Below are 24,017 nucleotides of genomic sequence, written 5' to 3'. Positions count from 1 at the left end.
CATAACGACCCCCTGCATGTGCATCTGTTGCTTCTCTGGCTTTGTGTGAAAGGAAGGGCTGAGGTCCATGCCAGCCTCACGTGCCCGCTCAGGCTGGCAGGGGTCTCATCTGTTAAAGCTCGGGGGCTGAACTGAATGTTCTCCCGGGCTTCTGTGAGTCCTGAAACATATGCTTTCTACTTAGAGCAAAAAAGGGAAGAGGGACGGTGAAGATCCAGACGGGATGCATTGAGATCTTCCTATAAGCTGGGCACTGTCCTGGGCTTGTATGCGCAGACAGAAATCTGCACTGCCACGCAGCTTAGAATTTAGTGTCCATGTGTCCACGGCGAGCGGGATGGGGCTGAGGAGGCACGAGGAGAGAGGGGTGGAGCTGCATGCTGTGCCCCCTTCCCCCACCGGATCTCACTATTACTCACCCCTCAGGCGTACCGGGGGGCGGTCCTGGCACCAAGGCAGAAGAGCGTAGTAGCATGTGGACTCTGGAGTCAGCTACATTGGGGTCAAATCTGGGCTACCCTACCTGCTTGCTCTGTGGCATTGGGCAAATGATTAAACCTCTTGGAAACTCAGTTTCATCTGCAAACTGATACCTGCAGGTTGCTGATACCTGCTTCAAGAAACCGCTAGGTTGAATGAGATAATGCCTGTGAAATGCTTAACACAGTGCCTGGCACAAAGTAAGTGCTCGATCATGACAGCTACGATCGTTAATTCACCCTTCCTCCAAGCTGACTTTCCTCTTCTCTCAGTCTGGAGCTTTGGAAACAAAAGGAAACCTTAAACGTGCAGGTGGGCTGTGAGCTTGCTGCCTTCATGGTCTGTCCTCTGAGCACATGGCTGGCTTTCCCTTTCTCAGCCGGATTTGACAACCCCCCAGCGCAGCCCCTGCCGTCCCTCACGTACCCCTCTTCCCCTGCAGGAGACGGAGGAGCTGGAGGAGGAGAAGTCGGGCCTGCAGAAGGAGATCGCTGAGCTGCAGAAGGAGAAAGAGAAGCTGGAGTTCATGCTGGTGGCCCACGGGCCCGTGTGCAAGATCAGCCCCGAGGAGCGCCGGTCACCCCCGGCCTCCGGGCTGCAGGCCCTGCGCAGTGGGGGCAGTGGAGGGGTAGGCGCCGTGGTGGTGAAGCAGGAGCCCCTGGAAGAGGACAGCCCCTCGTCCTCGTCGGCGGGGCTGGACAAGGCCCAGCGCTCCGTGATCAAGCCCATCAGCATCGCTGGGGGCTTCTATGGGGAGGAGCCCCTGCACACCCCCATAGTGGTGACCTCCACTCCTGCCATCACCCCGGGCACCTCGAACCTCGTCTTCACCTACCCCAGCGTCCTGGAGCAGGAGTCGCCTGCGTCGCCCTCTGAGTCCTGCTCCAAGGCTCACCGCAGAAGCAGTAGCAGTGGGGACCAGTCGTCAGACTCCTTGAACTCCCCGACTCTGCTGGCTCTGTAACCCAGCTCCCAGGGGCGTCCTCGTCACTGCCTCCTTCCCAGGGACCAGCACCCTTCAGCACTCCAGGGCCACGAGGGTAAGAAGGGGACCCTGCCAGAGAGCTTCCTGGTTCTGGGGAGACCCAGGTGGGATTTGGAAGTGAGGCGCTGGAGGACTTGGACGATCTCTTGGAAGTCACGGGACCTCCTCCCTCGTTCATCTTGCAAAGCAAATCCTGTTTCTTGAAAAACGTTGGACAACTTCGTTCGGCGGACCCGGGCATCTCTCTGGCTTCTGAAGAGCCTGAAGCTGGTGTGGACCGTTCCCGTCCCTTTGTCACGACATGTCTCTGGAGTGATGGTGTCTTTCTCTGCCCCACCAAGCATGCTCAGTGCCTTTTGGTTTCACCTTCCCACTATTTGCCCCTTCCTTCCCCCAGTGTCAATTTCACTTCCTCTTGGTTTTTATCAAATTTGCCATGACATTTCATCTGGGTGGTCTGAATATTAAAGCTCTTCATTTCTGGAGATGGGGCAGCAGGTGACTCTTCTGCTGGGGCTGACTTGTCCAGAAGGGGACAGTCGATGTGCAATACAGAACCTTTCCTCCCCTGACACTCCCGGTCCACCACCATCTCCAGAACCACCAGCAGGGCTCCCTGAGCTCTCGAGGAGATGCCGCCACCGCTGGGAGGCTCGGAGGACCCTTCCTCCCCATCCTCGGAGACGGCTTTTGGAGGAGCGGCTTGGCCAAAAGACAGGGTGTGAGTGAGACAGCCGGGGCACAGATTGGGTTTGCCAAATGCCTAATTACCGGGCCAGGAATAGTGCCAACAATCCACATGGGTGTCTTGAGTAGGACGTCTCCTGTAATTACTGCCTCGGCGTTCTGCCCCGGACCCTTCTCTCCGGACCAGGGAGGCATCCCTCCCTAGGAGCCACAAATCACTCCAAGTCCCTGCCGGCTCTGCCCTCCTCCACCCTGCCTCTTAGGGTGATGCCACCCACGGAGGTTTAATGAGCGTGGGCCTGGCCCCTCCCCAAGCCTCAAAAGCGCCTCTGCTGTGGACAGAAATGCAGGGGGAGGAAGGAGGGAGGCAGTCGGAGTGGGGTTCGCCTCGCAGCAGCCCCAGCACCCGCTTCTCACCTCTCACCCAGGTGCCTGTTCAACCCCCTGTGGCCGTCTGCTACCTAATGGAGCTAGTGCTTTTGCTTGTACACTCCCCTGCCCCTCACCCCAGCGTGCTCCTCAGATCCATCAGCCAGTTGTGAGCAGCTGGCCCAGAGCTGTCACTGTGGCTTGCAGCGTACATGCCATGCTTGGGGGCTGCTGAAATCAGAGAGGAGATGTGTTGCTTCCCGCTGCAAGCTAGCTGCTCCCTTCCCATGGGGTGGGGGGCAGGGAAGGGGTCCTCCAGCCTCGCCAAGAGCACAGCTCAGCAGAGCTCAGCGTGGTCCCCACCTCCCACCCCTCAAAGCCTTTTTCTCCCCAGGGTTGATCTTCCAGAATGAGCTTCTGCTGGGCTAGTGCTCTGAGGGAGACCCCGCTATTGTGATTCAGCTCTAGAGATCATTGGATGATAATTTAAAATTATATAGATATTATTTAAATCAACCCAGTGGGGGTTAGAACTCAAAGTTGGACTCCGGGGAGAGAGAGAGAAAGAGAGCAGTGACATGGTTCCCTGTTCCCTATTCCCTTCACGTACCCAGGCCTGGCACGCGGGCTGGCATTTAATGTCCATTATCCACTTGCCATGCACTAGACACACAGAATGGAACAGCCAAATGCCTAAAATACACAGACTGCTGTGACTGGGAGTGACGTGTGGAGAGATAGGGCATGAAGAGAGAGGAGATTAAAAGAAAAAGTATTTTGTCCCCAAATGCTTTAAAAATGTTATTTCCCACATTCCTTGGCTGTGACACTGCCCTCCCAGTTCCCCAGAAGTTCTGGGCGGGGCGCTCCTAATAAGATTGGGCCACTGGGTTTCTCTGGCTTCAGATTAATCAAGGACGCGGAAGTCAGCAAGGAGTAGCAGGAGACGGGCAAAGAGAGCTGGGGTGTGCTCAGCTCTGAAAGGCTTAATCATCTCAAGTGGTGTTTGTGGCCAATTGGGAGCTATTTGCTTCTTTTTGCATATATATATATATTTCTTAAACGAAGCTGCTTTCTGGTGTTTTATTTCTAAAAGTCCCTTTGTGCCCCACTTTGCACAGCCCTGATCCCAAGGCAGGTCCCGGTATGTGACTTGGGGCCGGGCTGGACATGCCCGAGACAGTGTCTGGCTTTCGTTCCGATTTCAAGCTGCGTTGGCTTTGGGACCAGCAGAAAGCAAAAGCCCAGCCGCCTCTCAGGATCTTGAGGCCTCCGGAGCCGTGTTTCTATTCAGGACCCTCTAGCTTTGTTCTGGGAGGTAGTCTGGCTTCCCCAAAGCCAGAGGTTATTCGGAGAAGGCGGAATGTTCACACCTAACACACTAGTGTACCCTCAGTCACTTCCTCCTGGCTGTTCTCCAAGTTCACACCAGACCCAGGCCTGCCTCCTCCTCTTCCCCCTCAGGGAGCAGCCGCAGCGGGGAGGCCTTTGTGCTCGGGCAGGGAACCCTGTGCTCCCCCTGTGTCCCCAGCCGTGAGGCAGCTGGTGTGGACTCCAGTTGGGCTGCAGGCAGCTCTGGGATGGCATAGGGCAGGCACCCCTTGACAGGCTGGTGTGAAACACACCGTCCCCTTGGCCACCTGGCTGGCCTCTCTGGGAATAGTCCTCTTCCTGGCTGGGTGGATGGGGACAGCTGCTGACACAGGAAAGAGAGGAGATCCCAGGTGAAGTTCAGGCGATTGCCAGAGCCAACTCAAAGCAGAGAGTTCATTGAGGACGTTTCCAGAAAGAAGTCATTGTTCTGCCTGTGAGACAGGCCAGGTGTCTTCACTGTGCCCAATAACACAAGCATCTCAACGCCAAGAACCATCAGAGGCTACTGGTTCCCTTTCTCAGGCTTTGGGGAAAGGAGTCTCCTCTCTGCTCCCACATGGCTCCACTTTAAGGATGAGCTCAACTTCCAGGCATTGGGACTTTTCTCCCATTTCCCTGATGGACCACCAGTGCTTCTTGCGGTCTCATCTTGTAACTTTCAGGTTGATTTCCTCCTCTGATGAGACATCCACGTGGCCTCTTTAAGAAGGAAAAGAATAACACCTACTATGTGCCAGACGATGTGTTAGGCACTTATATATATATATACCTTCTTTAGGGTGAGACTGAGCCATGAGGACTTCCCTTATTAAAAGCCCACAAGTAATGAATAAACAAAAACACTTGGAGGTGAGAAGGTCTTTCTCCAAAGATCCGAGGCAAGATTGCCTTCAGTCCGAGGTTTGTTCTCAAAGACCCATCCCCTACAATATCCTTCCACCTCTAAACTTGTTTTCCCTGGGATGTGCTCCTTTGCACTCTTCAGATGGTTGACCTGCGTTTTATAGAATTTGTGGACCAATAGGATACGTGGTGTGTGTAACTTTCTTTTAAAAACTTAAGTAAAGGGGTCTTGCTATTTTCTGCTTGTTGAGTCTTCTTGGCATTCATCTTAAAAGCCAGCATCTCACTATTTATTGACAGGTCGTGTGTGTGTGTGTGTGTGTGTGTGTGTGTGTGTGTGTGTGTTCGTGTGTACATTTCTAAGTGTGCCCATGTCCTCCTGCACCTTTTAAAAAGGAAACCCAGTCACCCCACTACCTATTTGACATCTTTTCATGCTTCTAGTATTTTGGTCATACATCAAAAAGGGTTTTAATTTTCTAACGCTGACATGTTCAGGAGGAGCTGGGTCAAATTTTGAGCGGGGCGTGGGAAGGGGAGGGGGAGAAGAAATTGACATTTATTTTATTATTTATTTTAAATGTTTACATCTTTGTGTTGTACCAAGCCTGAATAGAAACAGATAGCATTAAAATGCTTAGTTCCTCTCTCCCTCTCTTTCTTCTTTATAATTTTTTTAAAAATTTAGGCTAATGATACTTTTGTTTCTAAAATGATTTGTGACTTGTGCTGTATAAACTGTATAAAAAAAGGTCTGTTTTGAAAGATGGACTGTCATTCCTCTAGGGACAGGGGTCACCAAGAAGTCTACGTTGTAAGAGAACCTGCCCTGTTCCTCAAAAAATTATTTTCTCTGTATGATTAAAAGTTTATTCCATTTCTTTTAGTTTGTGGTTACTTGATATTGAGGAAGGAAATCTTCACCTTTGTATAAAGAATAGGTATCAGGGTGTCTTTTCTGCAGTGAGAGATGTATATATAGTATTTTGGATATAGTAGACAATCATAAGCTTTGTGCATCTGTATTTGAGGTATGTCGATGATGTGGCGTAAAGACTGCTATAAGATCCTGGAGGCAAAAAAAAGTTGTACAAGATTCCTACAGCTTGATGGGGAATTTATCTTTCTGAACACCTTGTTTTCTTTCTTTTTTTAAGTATTGGTGGAATGGTCCCATTGGAAAGGCTGCTAAATAGGCCTCTCCAGGCAGGACTGTGATCTCAGAAATCTTTGTATACTTTTGAAAATTGAGGAGTAGCTCTGCTCTAAAGCATCTCTGGTGGTGTTTTGTTGTTGTTGTTCTGTTTTGTTATTTTACTGTAATACAAGCCTACAGTATTTGCACTAAAGAAAGCTTGTTAGAAAAAGCTTGCTGCTATGGAAGAGAGAACATATTACAACTTTTTTTCCTTTTTTTTTTTTTTTTTTTTGGTTAGCTTCTCCACTTTCAATTGAGTAGCATTTTGTAGAATAAAATGAATTAAGATTGAAGAGCCTCTGATGGTTGGTTTATTCTGTGTTTTCTTCCCATCTCTCCTGTCTCGTCTCCTTTTTTCTTGTAGACTTTTCTACCTTTGGCCCCGTGGGCAGAGTTGGTCTCTCTGGTGGGAGTGGGGAAGCAAGGAATGGCTCCGCGGGAACCTCTTTCTGCAAAACTGGGAGGTGAGCTGCTGGGAGGGGCTCAGACCTTCCCCGCCTCCTCTCTCTTGCTTCTTTCTCTTCTTGACCCTCTCCAAACCCTCCCAGTCCTTTTTCCCACTTCTCAGGGCCTGATTCTCAGCTGGCTGCCAAGTGCAAACCACTAATGGTTCACAGTGCTGTCCCTTCCTGGGGGTACTTTGGATTATATTTCAACAAGGTTGCTGGAAACTCAAGAATCTTCAAAAAACCAATTTAAGGTATTGCTCAGATGGTCCAGGTGGTCACGTGAGGTCACGCACAGGAAAGGCCTCTGGAAGCAACCAAGGTGTGCAGATAAGTGGGGTGATCACATCTCCGGACTTCCTTTTTGAATAGAGACGGTTTGTTGGGTGTGGAACACTGAGAAGTGTCAGCCAGATCCCATTGCCCTGCAGACCAGGAAACCCCGGGGTAAATGGGGGAGCATCTATTCTGGGCGCTCGTTCCCTTTAATATAAACAGTAGGGAGGCACACCTGTCATTAGTTAGCTCTCGCGATGGTTGGCCCCAGCTGAGAGTCGGGCCCTGAGATGACGCCACTTGCTCCTAATCTGCGTAAGATGAGCCCAGGGTGTAGGCCTCGTTTCCTGGAGGACCCAAGAGCACTGGACTGTGAGTCACAGGGGCCCTGAATCCTAGGCCTGCCCCCACTGCTCGTAACCTCTCTGAGCCTTAGTTTCCGCTCTGTAGAGGGGGAGGGTAACAATAATACTGTGAGAGCACCCGCGTGGGAAGGATTCCCGTATCTCCTTTCCCTTTCGAGAGGGCCTGGAATATAAGGGAACGGGGCACTCAGATCTCTCGGCACCGGGCCTCCAAGCCGCCTCTTCTGCCCGAGTAGACAACAAGGAAAGGGTCTGGGGTGTCTCAGTGGTACCTGTAGTTTCCTGAGCAGCTGACGTGTCTCTTTGTGAGTGTCAAGGAGGCAGGTGCTGGGAGGGTTCGTGTCGGCTTCCGTCGGCTTTCGGGATTATGCTGTCCTGAGAGAAGCAGGCGTCTCTGCTCGCCTCTCGTGGCTAGGCGCTTCTGTGACATTTTTCATCTTCCAGTAACACTTCGAAATCGACTTTGTTTGTTAAAATTCCCACCTCTTCACTCACATGGCAATTAGAGAGGCTGATGGTTGCCAGGCGCTTATTAGATGGAGTCATCAGCAGTCCTGTTTCTCTGGGTGGCTGTCGATGCCTTCAAAACATGCAGACAGCTTTTTAGTCTTTTATTGAGAAAAACAATAAGGGGCCACCTCCACTGGGCTCTAACAGGGTCTGCTGGGGAATTTGCAATTCCTGCTGAGTCTAGGCTGTCTTGAACTGGTCACTGGTTCAGCGACCTGGGTTGATGGTAAACTCTATTGATTACATATCCAACACAGTTGGAGTTCTAAAGATTAAGCGGGGTTCTCTCCCTCGGGAAAGACGACTTGGTGAGCGACTCCTGGGACTATCCCCTTTTGCTGGACCTAGAGTTTCCCAAGTGAACACAACTTTGTCACTGGGCTTTCTTTGTTTACTGGACTGCCGCTGAATAAGGGAAGAGGAATTTCTCCTGGAGCTGCTATTTTCCAAGGCCGTCAGCAGTGTTTGTCTCTTGGGTTACTGAATGAGACACGTATGTGAAGGCATAGGAGAAGGTATGAAGTGCTGGAAAAAAAAAGGAGGAGACTTGGTTATGAAGTTGACTGATGCAACTTGATTATAGCACAGCCACTGGGCTCTGGGCTCCCGGGCCATGTTTGAAATGAAAGGGTGTGATTTCCCTTTGGGTCCTGCGTCTTTAAAAGATGGACGGGTACTGGTATGTGGTCAGCCCAGCCCCCGCCGCTGGTCCGGGGCCCTGCCAGGCCTGCACACAGCAGGCCCCACTGAGCAGGGCTGACGGCCGCCCCGCCCGTCCCCACCAGCCTGGCACTTGATCCAGGATGTTGCTTTAGCACCTGCCCTTGCTCTCTCTGATGGAGTCTGTTCCCCCCGTGACGCGACAACAAAAGGACGGCTTCCTGAGAAGCTGCGAGCTGTTAGGACAAGTCCACCCGCCATTCGTTGCAACCAGCCTTCACCTTTGTGGGACCTGCCTGGAGTGGAGAGAAACTGTAGCCTGTGACTCTGCTCTTTGGGGCAGGATTGTCCTCCTTCCTCCCCACTGGGCCCTGACGGACAAACGGCCCAGAGAAGCGTCTGGGGCGCCATCCACAGTCTGCGAGTTGTTGTCTCTGGGAGGTTCCCCTGGTTTAAAGGAAAAAATAAAACCTGCTTCAGGCTCCACCTCTGGAACTAGAAAGTCCTTAATCAAACGAAACACCTTAACAAGTCCTTGTTAAGGACTCAGCCAACGGAGTAACAAACCAAAATACACACATTCAACTGGTTTGTCACGGTGCTCAGCTGAATGTCTCTGAGGACCCTTTGGAGGCCTGACCCAAAGGTGAAACTCACATAACATAAAAGTAACCATGTTAAAGTGAACAATTCAGTGGCATTTGGGACCTTTACAGTGTTGTGCAACTACCACTTCTATCTAGTTCCAAAACATTTTCATCACTCCTAAAGGAAACCCTGACCCATTACGCAGTCACTCCCCATCCCCCCTGCCTCCAGTCCCTGGCAACCACCAGTGTGCTTTCTGTCTCTATGGATTTCAATTTAGGTAGTATTTTTGAGAATCCCAATGACTCTATTTTCTGAACTAAAAAACAATCATGAAACATTAGCATGGAAAATAATAGCTATGAATAGTGATGCAGTTTCCTCCTTACTTTAGTGCTTTGTAGATTTCATATCCTTTACACTGGTGGTCTTGTTCAGAAATGTTGCTGAACATGTTGGAAATGATCAGCTCCAGGAGAAATTCCTTTTCCCTTATGCAGTGGTGGATCTGGTACACTGGCAAAGACAGTCACCACCTTGATCTGCTCTATAAGACATGCCTTTGTTTCTCAAGTAAAGACGGAATAAATCTGAAAAGACAGACTTTGTTCCCGGATGAAAACAGGCACCTTTTCTGTGTTGTAAACATAGGAGAACCACATTTAAATTAATTAAAAAAATTAATGTGCAGATGGAGACTGTCACCATCATAGTCTTGCAGGTATGAGGGAGAAAATATTCATTCAAAAATATTTTTGTGTCCCTACTAAGTGCATGACACTCTAAAGCCACCACTGGGGACACAGTTGTATAAGACTCTATTTACCCAAGTGTTATATAAGGTGTCTCTTTGCCTCACAGTCAAATTTTTCATTTGAAATAACAATCAATTATGAACTAGAAGCTTCCCTCAAGGAGGTTACGATCTGATGGGAGTAAAGGGACAGGGAAAACAGACATTCACAGTGGAAGATGTTAAGTGGCTAAGCCTGTGGCAGGTGAGGGTTTCAGAGAAGATTCTGCAGCGGAAAAGGCCCTGGGCTGGGAGGAGCAGTGGAGTCTGTACAGGACAGAGTGGAGAGCAGGCATTCCTGGCACAGGGAACAGTCTGAGCAAAGACCCAGTGCGGGAGGAAAGCGTGGGACAGCTTTGGTGACCAGGAAGTAGTCCCCAACATCTGGAGCATGGGCAGGTTTAAGGGATGCTGGAAATTGAACCTGAGATCTCGAGAGCCTCAATGACAGGCTTGAATCTACTCATCAGTCAGTCATTCAGCCCAATGTAGTGCCTGTGCGTGCCAGGCCCTGTCCTCCATGCTGGGGAGATAGAGGTGATAAGGAAGCACCCACATGCGTGCGCACACACACACATACACATACACGCACACCCCTGCCATCGTCTAATGGGAGTACGATCAAGTAATTACAAGTTCACTGGGCATCTCAAAGAAGACACAAAAGCTGTCATGGGTGCAGTTATCACTGGGACTTTCCCTAATCTGTGGGGCTTCCCAGAACTAGTGGCATTTAAGCTGAGACCCCAAATGTAAGCAGAAATGAGAATTTTGTTTTGAGGTATTGGGAGCTGTAGGCAGGGGCCCGGCGGGTATGGACATGGCTTCCGTCACACACTAGGAATATTGAGGCAGCAGATGTGCAAGATGGGGAGATGGGAGCGGGGAGCAGGGAGGCCAGGGGCTCTGCCCACAGCTCGGGAGAGAGACAGCGTGTCTCCTGCCTGCCCTCCTTTGCCTGCTTTAACAGAGAAGGGTCCCTCCTGCTCCCCAAGCCTCATTCCTCCCACCTTCTTCTCAGGGACCTTCCTCAAGCAGCTTATACCTCTTCTTATTCCGTCGTTGACCTCTGCCTCTCTAAGGGCTCTTCCCATTAAATGAGGTCCAGTCTTGCCCATCTTAAAAAGGATAAGAGCCCTCCCTTGACTCCATCCCTATTTCAGCCTCGCAGGAGTTATCTTTACTCGCTGGGCCCACTTCTTCACCTCCCACTCTTTCCTCAACCCACTCAAGTCTGCTTCCACCTCCACTGCCCTGAGACTACTTCCCTGTGACCAAATCCTACAGATATATCTCAGCCCGCATCTTCCTTGACCACGGCACGGCAGCTGGCTCTGCTCACCGCTCCTTCCTTGCAATGCCATTTTCTTTGGTTTCCCTCTTCCTGCCCTTGACTCTCATCTCTCCCTCACCACCACCAACTCCTGTCTCACTTCCTAAATATGCTTCAGATCTGAATGTGCTATCCAACCCTACCATCACCATCCTCCTACAAACCCCTGTCATCCCTCACCTGGGATGTCACCTCCAATCCCCATTCTGCAGCCATAGTGCCAACATTTTGTGTGTTCACAGTCTGCAGGTTCTGGGACCCAACCACTAAATTGATTATGTAAGTCTCCCACTCAAAGCCTGTGGTAGAGATATATCCATTAGTATTACATTCAGCTGCCGGTGACAGAAAACCCAAATAAACAGAACCTTGAACACACAGAGCTTTAGTCTCTCCCATAAAAGTCTGGAGCCAGAGCTTGAGGGCTGGTCTGGTGGTTTCATGAAGTTGTCAGGGGCCAAAATCCTCTAGCTTTTCTTTCCTGTCCATTCCCAAGATATGGCCCTAATTTCCATGATCCGTGTTCTACCAAACTCTAGCCATCATATTTGCTTTCCAAGAAGCAGTATGGTGGAATGGGAGAGAGGCTTCTCCTCCCCCTCTTTTATTTCAACTCCTTCCCTCTTACAGAGAGTTTCCTGAAAAACCTTATGACACTTCTATTTATATGTTATTAGCTAGAAGTTACTCCCATGGTCAGAGCTAGCTGCAAGGGAGTCTGAGAAATGTAATCTTAAATAGAGCCTTAGTGATACACAGCCTTAGTCATAAAACTGGGGGTTGTGTTATTGAGGAAGAAGGGAAGAATGGGTACTGGAGTAACCAACGGGCGGTTTCTGCCATAGTCTGCCCTTTGGCCACCCCAAAATGTATATGCCTCCCTCTTCTCATACACTGAATTATTATTTCCTTTCCTCCCCCGGGGAGACAACTCCAAAGCCTCAGGCAGATCAAGGGCCCAGGATCATCAGGCGATGTGCAGCCCTCTGCATGGGCTTCAGACGAAGCTCTGTATGGTCTGAACACATCTAAGTGAAAACACTCCACCCCATACTTACTTGCCAGGTGGAATAGGAATAGGATAACTGCAGTGAAGACTCCCATTCAGAAAAGGGAATCAAGGGAACACATCCGACACTGGTTCACGGCAACGATCAGATACTGATAGACTGGAGGAGGGAAGCCCCCTTCCCGGCAGTGGAGCTTTGTCCACTGTCTGTGTCTCTGGGCTTCTCCTTCTGGGAGGCCCTTCTTTGTGCATTATCCCCCATGGCTACACCTGAAACAGGCATTGGTGAGCAGGCCCCCTGGGAGCTTCAGAGTGTTCACTGTCTACTTCCTGCGACTGCAGGTTCTGGGACCCAGGGATTGGATAAGGAAGTAACTATTAAATGACAGGCCATAGTCAATACTTTTTGTTGTTGTTTGTTCAATGCATTAAAAAAAAATGCTTAGCAGGATTTCAATCCATCTGCTTCTTGTCTATTTCTTATATAAAACCCACAGCTACAGATCTAATGCAGCCATCATTTTAACACTGCATGGGAACCCAGGGTGGCTTCAGAAGGTTAAATTCAAACCTTCCCTGTGCCTAACCACCCTGCAATTTACTTTGATGTGAAGACCTCTAGAGAGATACTTAAGGAAATCTCCTCCCAGTCTCCCCTCCCTCCCTCATCTAATACACCTTTGCTATCTGGGACATCAACTGGAGGATGGACCACTAGGGTGCACACCTGACTTCCTTCCACACTTGCCTCCTCTCTTACCTCCTCCCCAACATCCTCCAGACTAGAGATCGAGGCTCTCTCCTCTGTTCTCCTCTTCATTTTTTTTCTTTTTGGTAGCTTGCACGCTTATTTATTTATTTGGCCGCACCGTGTGGCACGCGGGATCTCAGTTCCCCGACCAGGGATCGAACCTGTGCCCCCTGCAGGGGAAGCGCGGAGTCCTAACCTCTGGGCTGCCAGGGAAGTCCCTGTTCTCTTCTTTAGATAATGCCCTAAGATCAATTCTGTCAGGTTAGCTTCTTGAAATCTTAAAGAGAAAGTTAAAGACATCCAGAACATCTTTTTCTTGATAGAGAGTCTTTCAAGACTATCGCCTGGCTGAAAAATCTTATTTTCAACGTCAGAAGCTAAATACTACTTATCTCCTTCTCTGAATTGTTTTTCTTTGATAATTCTGACACCACTTTCAAGGCAAGCAGACGAATGCACTGATCAGGAAGGAGGTCACATGCACAGAAATGCAAAAGAGAAATGCAAGTGATCCTATTTTGAAAACGAGAATCCTGCTTACATCATTAAAAACTTCCTGTTTTGCTGAGGGTGATTTCAAAATGTGTAAGCGGATTCTTTGGGGTTTGATTCCTTCTTCCTCCCCAGCCTCATCTGGTCAAACTCCCAGCCTCACATTTTCTCAACAACCACACTGGACTTTTCTCAGTTCCTTCAACACATTTTGCTCAGGACCTTCATAACAGCTTTAGTGTAGCCTGGAAATCTCTTTGCCTCTCTCTCTGACCATCTCCTGTTCATTTCTCAGGTCTCAATTTAAAGGTCACTCAATTTAAAGGTCACTGAAATTTAAACATTTCCCTGCCATGTCATCCCTCAGATCATCTTGCACCTTTGGGACTACTCAATTATTTTAAACAGCATATTAAGTATCTCTGTTCCCCACTGGAACATCAGCTGCAGGAGGGCAAGAATGATCTCTCTTCTGTCCGCCTGACACATCCTTAGGTCATCATATCTCTAACCTAGATTAGAATGTTGAGTTCCTAAAACGCAAATCTCCTTGAAGTCCTTCCTCTTTTCACTCAGGTTAAAGTCAATCTCCTTTGTGCCGCTTCCAAGGCCTTGTGTGATCTGGCCCCACGTCTTGCCACTTGACTCCCCGTCCCCTTCCATGTTGATCTACATTGAAGTGTCTTTCAGGGTATTATAGGCGCTGAATCTTTGCCTACAATCTTCAGGTAAATTATGCCCAATTTATGGTATAAACAACTTCATCCTTCAGCTCTTAGCCAAGACCTGCTTTGATTGATGGATGGACTCGTCATTCATCCTGTTCTAGGTGCCAGGAACTGTGCTGAGGAAACAAACGGCATGAACAAGACAGACGGGACCCCCAGTCTCCATGTTATCTTCCCTGACCACCCTCAGCCCGAGGCTCGGTTCCGTGTCTCTCCTCTGGGCTCCCCTGACTCTGAAAACCCGCTAGCAGTGTCTCATCCTACCGCCGCAATGACTGTTTACCTGTCTGTCTCCCCTGCCAGCCCAGAAGCTATTTGTTGACTGAATCTAGGAAGCGTCAAGGTCCTCAGCTGGGGGGTAGTTACAGGAACTAGGAAATGGCATGGAACGGATGAGGTGGGCCACAGACGCTGTGGGCAGGGGGTGCAGGGCAATGTAGACCGGGGGCAGGGACGGAAGCAAAGGAAACAGCAGAAGCCCCTGCTTCTCCTCCTTCCTCAGGGAGTTACAGAGAGTGTGGTCCGAGAAACGTGTTTGGAGCCGGACTCCAAAGGTCTGGCTATGTGATTCCGTTTATCCTGTTACAGAATAGGTACACCCAAAGAGGTAGCATGTGAGTTGGTGGTTGCCAGGGGCTGGGGACAGGGAGGATGGGGGGGATAGATCAATGGGCACAGGGTTTTTCTTCTGAGGAGATAAAAATGTTTTAGAAACAGGTAGTGGTGGTTGCACAACATTATGAAATGTTATGAAGGCCGCTGAATTGTACGCTTTAAAAATGGTTAATTTTTTTTTTTTTTTTTTTGTGGTACGCGGGCCTCTCACTGTTGTGGCCTCTCCCGTTGTGGAGCACAGGCTCCGGATGCGCAGGCTCAGTGGCCATGGCTCACGGGCCCAGCTGCTCCGCAGCATGTGGTATCCTCCCGGACCGGGGCACGAACCCGTGTCCCCTGCATCGGCAGGCGGACTCTCAACCACTGCGCCACCAGGGAAGCCCCAAAATGGTTAATTTTATTATGTGAATTTCACCTACAGAAGGGAGGAAGGGAGGAAGGACTCAGAGCTGGAGTAAGGGGCGAGTGTAGGGGCCGTTTCTTTCCCTCTGCCAGTCCCTGATGAAGTTACAGTGACTCCTGGGACTGTGGGGCTGGCTGGGTCTGCTTTGACAGGGGAAAGAGCCTTCCAGGACATCTGGTTCTTCTCCAGGTGCAGGTAAGCTTGGAACACCTGGACACTGGCCCCTATGCACCCGGGCATGGGGCAAGAGCATCACAATCTTCTCAGATGCAGGGACTGGATGGCAGGCTTTCCTGGACGGGGCAGAAGAGGACTGCTCCACACACATCTGTACCGAGAATTGGGTCTTGAAAGCCATAGTGAATAAGTGTGAGTGTTTGTCAGGGTGTGAGGTTGGTGTGTCTAGCTGAGGGGCAATGTGGTTAAAGGGAAACCACCCGAAGTGGTACTGTCCTCAGGTCCTTCTTCTGCCAACAAATGGCTGTATAATCTTAAGCTAGTCACTTCTTGTTTCTCAATAAAAATAAAAGCCACAGCCATTACTGGTGGGAAAGAGGAATGGTACAGCCGCTCTGCAAGACAGTTTAGCAGTTTCTTACAAAACTAAATATACTCTTTTTAAAAAAAAATTTTTGTTTTATTGAAGTATAGTTGATTTACAATGTTGTGTTAGTTTCTGGTATACAGCAAAGTGACTCAGTTATACATATATATAATAGTTTATGGACTTCCCTGGTGGCACAGAGGTTAAGAATCCGCCTGCCAATGCAGGGGACATGGGTTCGAGTCCTGGTCCGGGAAGATCCCATGTGCCACGGAGCAACTAAGCCCGTGCGCCACAACTACTGAGCCTGTTCTCTAGAGCCCGTGAGCCAAACTACTGAGCCTGTGTGCTGCAACTACTGAAGCCCGTGCACCTAGAGGCCATGCTCCACAACAAGAGAAGCCACTGCAATAAGCCCGCGCACCGCAACGAAGAGCAGCCCCCACTCGCTGCAACTAGAGAAAACCTGTGTGCAGCAATGAAGACCCAATGCGGCCAAAAAAAATTTAAAAAAAAATAGCTTGCATTTGCTAATACCAAACTCACACTCCTTCCCTCCCCCCTCCCCTTTCCCCCTTGGCAACCACCAGTCTGTTCTCTATGTCTGAGTCTGTTTCTGTTTCGTAGATAAGTTCATTTGTGTCATATTTTAGATTCCACGTGTTAAGTGATATCATATGGTATTTGTCTTTTTCTGACTTAATTCATTTAGTATGATAATCTAGAGGTCCATCCATGTTGCTGCAAATGGCATTACTTCATTCTTTTTATGGCTGAGTAATATATATATACATATATATATATATACACACACACACACATACCACATCTTCTTTATCCATTCATATGTCAATGGACATTTAGGTTGTTTCCAATACATATGTATCTACCAATAATTACCTTAAATGTTGATGGACTAAATACTCCAATCAAAAGACATAGTGTCGACTGGATAAAAAAACAAGAGCCTACATTAAACATACCCTTTTTGAACCCACAATGGTGCTCCTAGGTATTTATCCAAGCAAGTTGGAAAGTTATGTCCACACAAAACCCTGTACATGGATGTTTACAGCAGCTGTATTTATAATTGCCAAAACTTGGAAGCAACCAAGATGTCCTTCAGTAGGTGGATGAAGAAGGAAACTGTGGCACATCCAGACAATGGAATATTCTTCAGTGATAAAAAGAAATGAGCGATCAAGCCACAAAAAGACATGGAGGAAACTTGAAAGCATACTGCTAAGTGAAGGAAGTCAGTCTAAAAAAGGCTACATACCGTGCGATTCCAACTATATGACATTCTGGAAAAGGCAAAACTATGAAGATAGTAAAAAGATCAGTGGTTGCCGAGCATTCAGGGGGAGGGAGGGATGAATGGGCAGAGCACGGAGGACTTCTAGGGCAGTGAAAGTATTCTGTATATTATGATGGGGGGTAAACGGCATTATACATTTGTCCATAGAGTGTACAACACTGAGAAAGAACCCTAATGTAAACTGGGGACTCTGCGTGGTCATGATGTGTCAGTGTGGGTTCAGGGACTGTAACCACGCTGGTGGGGGATGTTGGTGGTGGGGAGGCCATGTGTGTGTGTGTGTGTTGGCGGGGGCCAGAGGGTGTATGGGAACTCTCTGTACTTTCAGTTTTGCTGTGAACCTAAAACTGCTCTAAAAAATTAAGTCCATTTTAAAAAAGGGACCTAAAAACATACAGGCTATCACTGTTGAGTGCTTACTCTGTTCCAGCAGAGTACTGAGCACTGCACACCCACTCTGCCTTTAGTCCTCACAACCACCCCCAGGTTACAGATGAGGACGCTCAGGCTCTGAAGGATAGGTGACTTGTCCAAGGGCACCCAGCTGGTCATTGAAGAGCCACAAGCGACTGTAGCACCTATCCTTGGCTACCTTTCTGCCTCAGTTGACTGTCCAAATGGTGGTGATGATGACAACATCCCCACCTGCGAGGTTGTGAGCATTAAATGAGCCCTGGGTGAAAAGGTCCTTTGTAGAGGTTTGCACAGAAGTTATTATTTGATTAAGTTGCTGTGTAAAGGGTATGTGTAATAAGCTCTTGGAGAGAAGAGTTCAGTTTAAAGCAAAGGCGTGGCCTTTCTCAGACCTGTGGGGACGGGAGGTGTATAGGTTGTGGAGGTGCCAGGGCTCTCACCTCCTCTCCACGTGCTCGGGGGTCCTGGTGGCGGCCAGGGCCATCCCAACCCACTGCCTGCACATCGACCAGGACCCGGCCCTCAAGCAGCAGTGAGGTAGAGCGCAAAGGAACGGGGGCGACCCCTCCCTATTTTTCACGCTCAAGATGGAGCACAGAGCTGACCCCGAGGGATCTAGCATGGCGCTAGCAACCATTTAAAGCCATTCAAGCCTTTAAATCCCTGTTGGGTCACTCATTAGCTGAGTGAACTTGGATGAGTTACTCAACCTCCCTGAACTTCCATTTTCTCATCTGCAAAATGAGGATAACTCCATAGGGTTATTGGAAGGATTATGTGAGATAATGTACTTAAGGTGACTCAAACCTAGTAAGCCCTGCATGATAATTGTGTCATCGTTATGCAGCCATCCTTCTTTATTACGACACGACTGAGGTGGATCCCAGAGAGTGCAAACAGCTCGTCCCAGGCTACACAGCCAGTTTGCGGCAGGCCTGGGCTTCCTCTGCAATCATTTCCACCCCTGCCTTGGTCGGGCCTTTTCTGAGAATCCCTCACAGATCAAACAAATCGATAGCCTGCATTTCACACCCTGGTCAGTAGGCCCCTGCCCCCATTTGGCAATGGAATTAGAAAACCACAGGCTGTTACTTTTTCCCGGCTATGCCACTAGTTTGCAAACTGGGATGATTTCCTTGAGTTCCTCAGTGCTGAGCTCCGCCCCCTTCATCTGAGATGGGCCTCCCTGTGGGCTCCAACAGATCAGCAGATCTCCAAGAACAATATTAGCATTCCAGAGCCCCTGGCCTGCTCATCCTACAGCCACATCAGTATCCAGACACCCACCCCCAACTCTGCTGAGTGGACCCCGATCATCAGCATTTCTCTGACTTGGTGACACCTTATCCCCTTCTCACAAGTGCTGCCTGACATGCAGGTCTTTTACACAATTAAAGTGAATTAAAAGTATGTAATTCTGCTTGGAACATTTCGCAACAGCCCTGCAGATAATGACAGACACCTCGGCATTGTGAAGCACAGCTGGGAGCTCTGGCTCCCGTCAAAGCTGGCTCTGATACCCCAAAGCCAGGCATTTGGTGACCAGCAGTCTCTGCCCTGGACAGATCTCCCCGAGGGAGTCTCTGCTACTCTGAAACCCCTGCTTCCTCCCGTCCCCACCTCCCACCATTTCAGAGCCCTCGCACCCCGTAACCACTGCCTCATAAGCCATCACTCCTCCCCCTTCCCTGTGCCACAGGTCCTGCTGACGGGGCCACCCCATGGGCCCAAGGAGCAGGTGTGAGTGGGTGACTGGTTGAGGGTAGGGATAAGGCGCTGTGGAGACCCTGAAGGGGTCCTCGCCTGCCAGGCCGAGCTGGGAGATCCATGGAGGGTCCCCAGGAATGACCACTAGCACTTAGGCTGTTCCAAGCACTTAGCAGACAGTAACCTATGAAGCAGATACTATTATTACCCCTACTTTAGAGATGGGTGTATTGAGGCCCAGAGAGGCTAAGTAACTTGTCCAATGCCACACAGCTTGAAACTGGCAGAGCAGAGATGTGGGTCCATCATTTGGGCCAGGGTGCCATTGGAACACGGGAACTGGCTACCCCCTAAGCTAATCCCACCCACCCAATCACCTCTCCCCTCTGCCACTGACAGGTGCCTTCTGTGTTATCTGCAGTTACATCTTCGAGACACGGCTGGGCTCTCTCTGCAAGTCAGGACAAGCACACAGGGTGGCTGGCCACGGGTTGAAGGCCCTCTGTCTGCTTTCCCCGCCCACAGACCCAGCCTCACCCCAGCTTGGGAACCCTTTGAGGGTGCTATGATCTGAATGTTTGTGTCCCCCCAAAATTCAAATGTTGAAGCCTAACCCCCAAGGTGATGGTATTAGGAAGTGGGGCCTTTGGGAGGTGATTAGGTCATGAGTGGAATGAGCACCCTTGTCAAACCAGCCCCAGAGACACCCCTTGCTTCTTTTCCACCAGGTGAAGACACAGCAAGAAGTCAGCTGCCTGAGACCCTGGGAGGGCCCTCACCTGACCATGCTGGTACCCTGATCCTGGACTTCCGGCCTGCAGAACTGTGAGAAATAATTCCTGATGTTTATTTATTTATAAATTTGTTTATTTAATTATTTATTTTTTGGCCGCGTTTGATTTTCATTGCTGCAAGTGGGCTTTCTCTACTTGCAGCGAGCGGGGGCTACTCTTCGTTGAGGTGCGCGGGCTTCTCATTGCGGTGGCTTCTCTTGTTGCGGAGCACGGGCTCTAGGCGCGCAGGCTTTAGTAGTTGCGGCACGTGGGCTCAGTAGTTGTGGCTCGTGGGCTCTAGAGCGCAGGCTCAGTAGTTGTGGTGCACGGGCTTAGTTGCTCTGCGGCATGTGGGATCTTCCCGGACCAGGGCTCGAACCTGTGTCCCCTGCATTGGCAGGCGGCTTCTTAACCACTGCGCCACCAGGGAAGTCCATTCCTGATGTTTATAAGCCACCCAATCAGTGGTATTTTGTTATAGCAGCCCCAGTGGACTAAGAGAAATGGTGTTGTGCCGTCCCCTCGCTGCCAGGATGACCTGGCCGGGTCTGTGGCCAGCTGCCTTGCACACACCATGCAGACCTGGCAGTCAGCCCCCAGGCAGCAGGTCCCAGGTCAGGCCTAGAAGCTCCCGCAACCCTAGGAGAGGCTGCCGGAGACCTTGTCCTGCGCCTGCTACTTGCCTTGGGGCTAAGCTTGCAGATGGGGCCGTGGGAGGTGGGTGGGGACTGAGGGAAGGCACTGCCTCTGGCTCTGCCCTACCTGCCCCCTTCCCCAGCTCTCCCTGTCTGCACCAGCTGCACCAAGGCCCTGCCACCTGCTTTCATGCCCTTTCTCATCCAGTCAGACCTTCTCTCGTCTCATCAAAACACACAGCCTCAGTTCACTGACATCTAATGAGGAAATGCCTACACCACCACTCAGCACAGGGCCTGCCCACAGCCAAGCAGCCCAGTCCTGCCTCTGGCCTCTTCTCCATGGCTCCTACACCGCCCGGTAAAGGGCGGCCCCTTTAGGCCCGTTGCCATTGGCAACACGCTTCTGCCTCCTCTCTATCTGGGAAACTTTTTCTTATCCTTCAGAGCCCAGCAGAAGTGTCACCTCAGGTAGTGTCACCCAGGCGGGCGGGAGCCTCCACGCCAGCTGCCACTTCTCAGATCATGAAGCGAGAGGACTTGAGGCTGTTGATTTGTTTGACGTCCCTAGACTGAGCTCCCCAAGGATGGGTACACATCTCTTCTTTCTTCCTTTGGATTACTTTAAAAAAAAAATCAAATTACACAAGTAATCTGTGAATATGTGCATACTGTAAAAGAAAAAGTTAGAACAATACACAAAAAGCCCCGACTCCCTCCCCATGGTTAATAGTTGTGTGAGTTTCTTTCTCTCTATAAATTGATTTAGTATCTTTTTCCATAAATGAGATTAACCTATAGGTGTTGTTCTATGGCTCGCTTTTTTCACTTAATCATAGATGATGTGTGTGGTGGGCAGAAAAATGGCCCTTCTCCCAAAGATGCACATGTCCTAATCCCCCAAATCTGTGAACATGTGACCTTCCATGGCAAAAGGGACTTTGCAGGTGTGATTAAGTTAGAGATCTTGAGATGAGAAGGTGATCCTGAATCATCTGGTGGGCCCCATGTAATCATAGGGTCTTTATAAGAGGGAGGCAGGAGGGTCAGAGGAAGATCGATTGGAACATCTTACCCTGTTGGCTTTAAAGATGAAGGAAGGGGCCCCAGCCAAGAAATGAGGTGGCCTTTAGAAACTGGAAAAGATAAGGAAATGGGTTCTTCCCTAGAGCCTCCAGAAGGAATACAGCCGTGCAGACATCTTGATTTTAGTCCAGTGGGATTTCTGACCTACAGAACTATAAGAAAATAAATATGTGTTATCTTAAGCCAGTTCGTTTGGGGGTAATTTTCTACAGCAGCAGTAGGAAACGAATATGGTGGGTATACAGCTGAGATAAACAATAATATTTATGGCAATAATTAGTATTTATTGAGTATATACCATATGCCAGATGCTGTTCTAGTGCTTTGGGTGGTATATTAGCGTGCTAGGACTGCCATAACAAAATACCACAGACATTTATTTTCCCAGCGTTCTGGAGGCTAGACGGCCAAGATCAGGGTGCCCACAGGGTTCATTTCTCCTTCAGCCTCTTTCCTTGGCCACCCTTTTGCTACCTCTTCACATGGTCTTTTCTCTGTGTGCCCATTTCTTTGTCTTTTCCTCTTCTTACAAGGATACCAGTCATATTGGATTAGGGCCAATGGCCTCATTTTAACGTCATCACCCCTTATAGGCCCTAATGGCCTCATTTTAACGTCATCACCCGTTATAGTCCCTGTCTCCAAATAAATTCTGAGGTACCAGGAGGTTAGGGCTTCAACACGTGAATTTGGTGGGGGACACAATTCTACTCATAACATGTGGATTATCTCATTCAGTTTCCACAGTAACCCAGTGAATTAGAAGCATTATTATCACAATTTTACAGATAAGAAAACAGGCACAGAGTGGTTAAGTTACTTCCCCAAATTTACACAGCAAATAAGTAGCAAGGCCAGGTCTGGGAATCACCTGTTCATATCCTTTGCCCATTTTTCTATGAGGGAGTTATCTGCTGTTTTAGGTTTGCAGGTGCACGGGTGCTCAGGAAGCATTGAGTAACGAATGAACGAGTGGGAGTAGCTCCCAGGACTCCTAGAAGAACATGGGCCAGGCTGGGCTGAGCCTGAAGGCTGCTTGTACCCACACCTCCCCAGGATGGCAGGAAATGCCTCCAGGGGAAAACCAAGAACCAAGCAGGAGGTGGGTGGCCAGGAGGTGTGGTGGGGGAGGGATGGTGCCACCCTCTGTTCACCAACTGAGCACACTCCTGGGAGGCTTTCTGGACAAGGGGGACGGTCTGGTTTCTCTTAACCCTCAAGGAACTGCGGCAGACAATTTTGTAGCTTGAGGTGTTCCGCAGACAGTGTTGGGATGCTAGAGTCCAATCACTCCACCTGTAGCTCCAGATTCCAGATTTCAGTTACTCAGATGTCCTAAGAGAGCTCCTCTTCGATATGGACAATCCAGGCCAGCTGCAGAGGAGGGATGGCCAGTGATTGGCCAGCTGCTGCTTGGACACAGGTGGCTGACCAACACCCATGGCCGAGGCCGGGCTTGCCTTGACCTGGCAACTCATTCTGGTCACTGTGGCAAAGGAGACAGCTGCCCATGAGGCCCAGGCAGGTCTTTGGCTGGCCGCCCAAATCAATGGGAATGCCCCAGTTACCTCTCGGGGACAGCAGATAAAGATGGCCTCAGGGCACTCGGCCCTCAGAGCATGGAGCTCCAGCAGACCCTTCCCACATCAGACTCTCAGCTGGCTGTGGTCCAGGGGCCACCACACAGCCCACCATCCCTGCTTCTTGACCTCTTCTCTCCACTCCATCCCAGTCTGTAACAGCAGGAGGTAGAGACACTCAGCAACAACTTTATCTTGATCCAGTATGGTACTCATAGAGGGGAATTCAAGGGCCATAGAAGCCAAGAGAGTTCCCATTTCATCATAGGCTCTTGGTGTGGAAAGGTGTAACTATCACGTAGCCCCACTCTTCCCACTCAGCATTACAGGAGTTGAATTTCCTATATAACATTCCCAGGGCAGAACGATTACCCAGCCTGGAGGGTCCTTCCTTCCATTGGTCCCTCCTTGCACTGTAACCCATCTGCTTATTGCCTCTTCCACCCGTCATCCCCACAGAAGATGGCCATTCCCCGTTCCTCACGGCTCTTCAGAGATTTGAAGGCGGCAAATGGGTCTCTTCCTCTAAGAGAAGAGCTATGGGTTTCAGCAGGAGGAAAGAGATCCAGCCCTGTCAGTCTCCAGGGAAGGTCTACCCTGAGTTTCAGGCCCACTGCAGAATGGCTTTGCTTTACCAACCTTCTCTATGAACCTGCATGTGGGCCCAGAGCAACAGTGTGGGTGGGTCTCTAGGCCCTTTGGACTGCAGACACATAGCCTTGCTGGCTGGGAAGGCTTCAGCCCACTGTCTGAGTCCCGGAGGCGTGTTTCTGGGTCCCTAGGGCCTGGAGATAGGGACACAGCGCCCCACAGAGAGCACTGACCTTGGAACTTGACCTCCCGGCTCCCTGTTGTGGTTTCACCACTTCTGAAGCTTGAGTTTCTGAGCTTTAGTTTCCTCCTCTGTAAAATGGGGAAATATCGTGTTGTTGTGAGGATCAAATGACATCACATATGGGAAAAAGCGTTGTCGACCAAAACATGCTCTGCAAATGAGTAACCAATTCTAGTGGTTAGCAAAGGGGGTGTGGGGCTTGGACTTTCTTCGTTCTGGG

General features: G+C 49.8%; 2 protein-coding genes across 4 annotated transcripts in view; both read left to right on the top strand.

Moving 5' to 3' along the window:
- Window positions 1-6,234, top strand: part of FOSL2 (FOS like 2, AP-1 transcription factor subunit) — a 29,798-nt gene extending 23,564 nt beyond the window's left edge. For all 3 annotated transcript variants that reach the window (XM_030858070.3, XM_030858068.3, XM_060309327.2), the window contains exon 4: window positions 923-6,234. In XM_030858070.3, coding sequence (XP_030713930.1) covers window positions 923-1,444 — 522 coding nt within the window. In that variant the 3' untranslated portion in view covers window positions 1,445-6,234. The remainder of the gene's footprint in view (window positions 1-922) is intronic.
- Window positions 6,235-19,661: 13,427 nt separating this feature from the next.
- PLB1 (phospholipase B1) overlaps window positions 19,662-24,017 on the top strand; it is a 189,032-nt gene continuing 184,676 nt past the window's right edge. Inside the window, exon 1 of the mRNA XM_060309527.1 lies at window positions 19,662-19,713. The gene's annotated coding sequence lies outside the window, so the exon portion shown is untranslated. The remainder of the gene's footprint in view (window positions 19,714-24,017) is intronic.

This window comes from Globicephala melas, chromosome 12 (assembly GCF_963455315.2).
Source record: "Globicephala melas chromosome 12, mGloMel1.2, whole genome shotgun sequence".
NCBI lineage: Eukaryota > Metazoa > Chordata > Mammalia > Artiodactyla > Delphinidae > Globicephala > Globicephala melas.
Note: the sequence above shows the minus strand (reverse complement) of the source record. Positions and strands in the feature narration are given on the sequence as shown.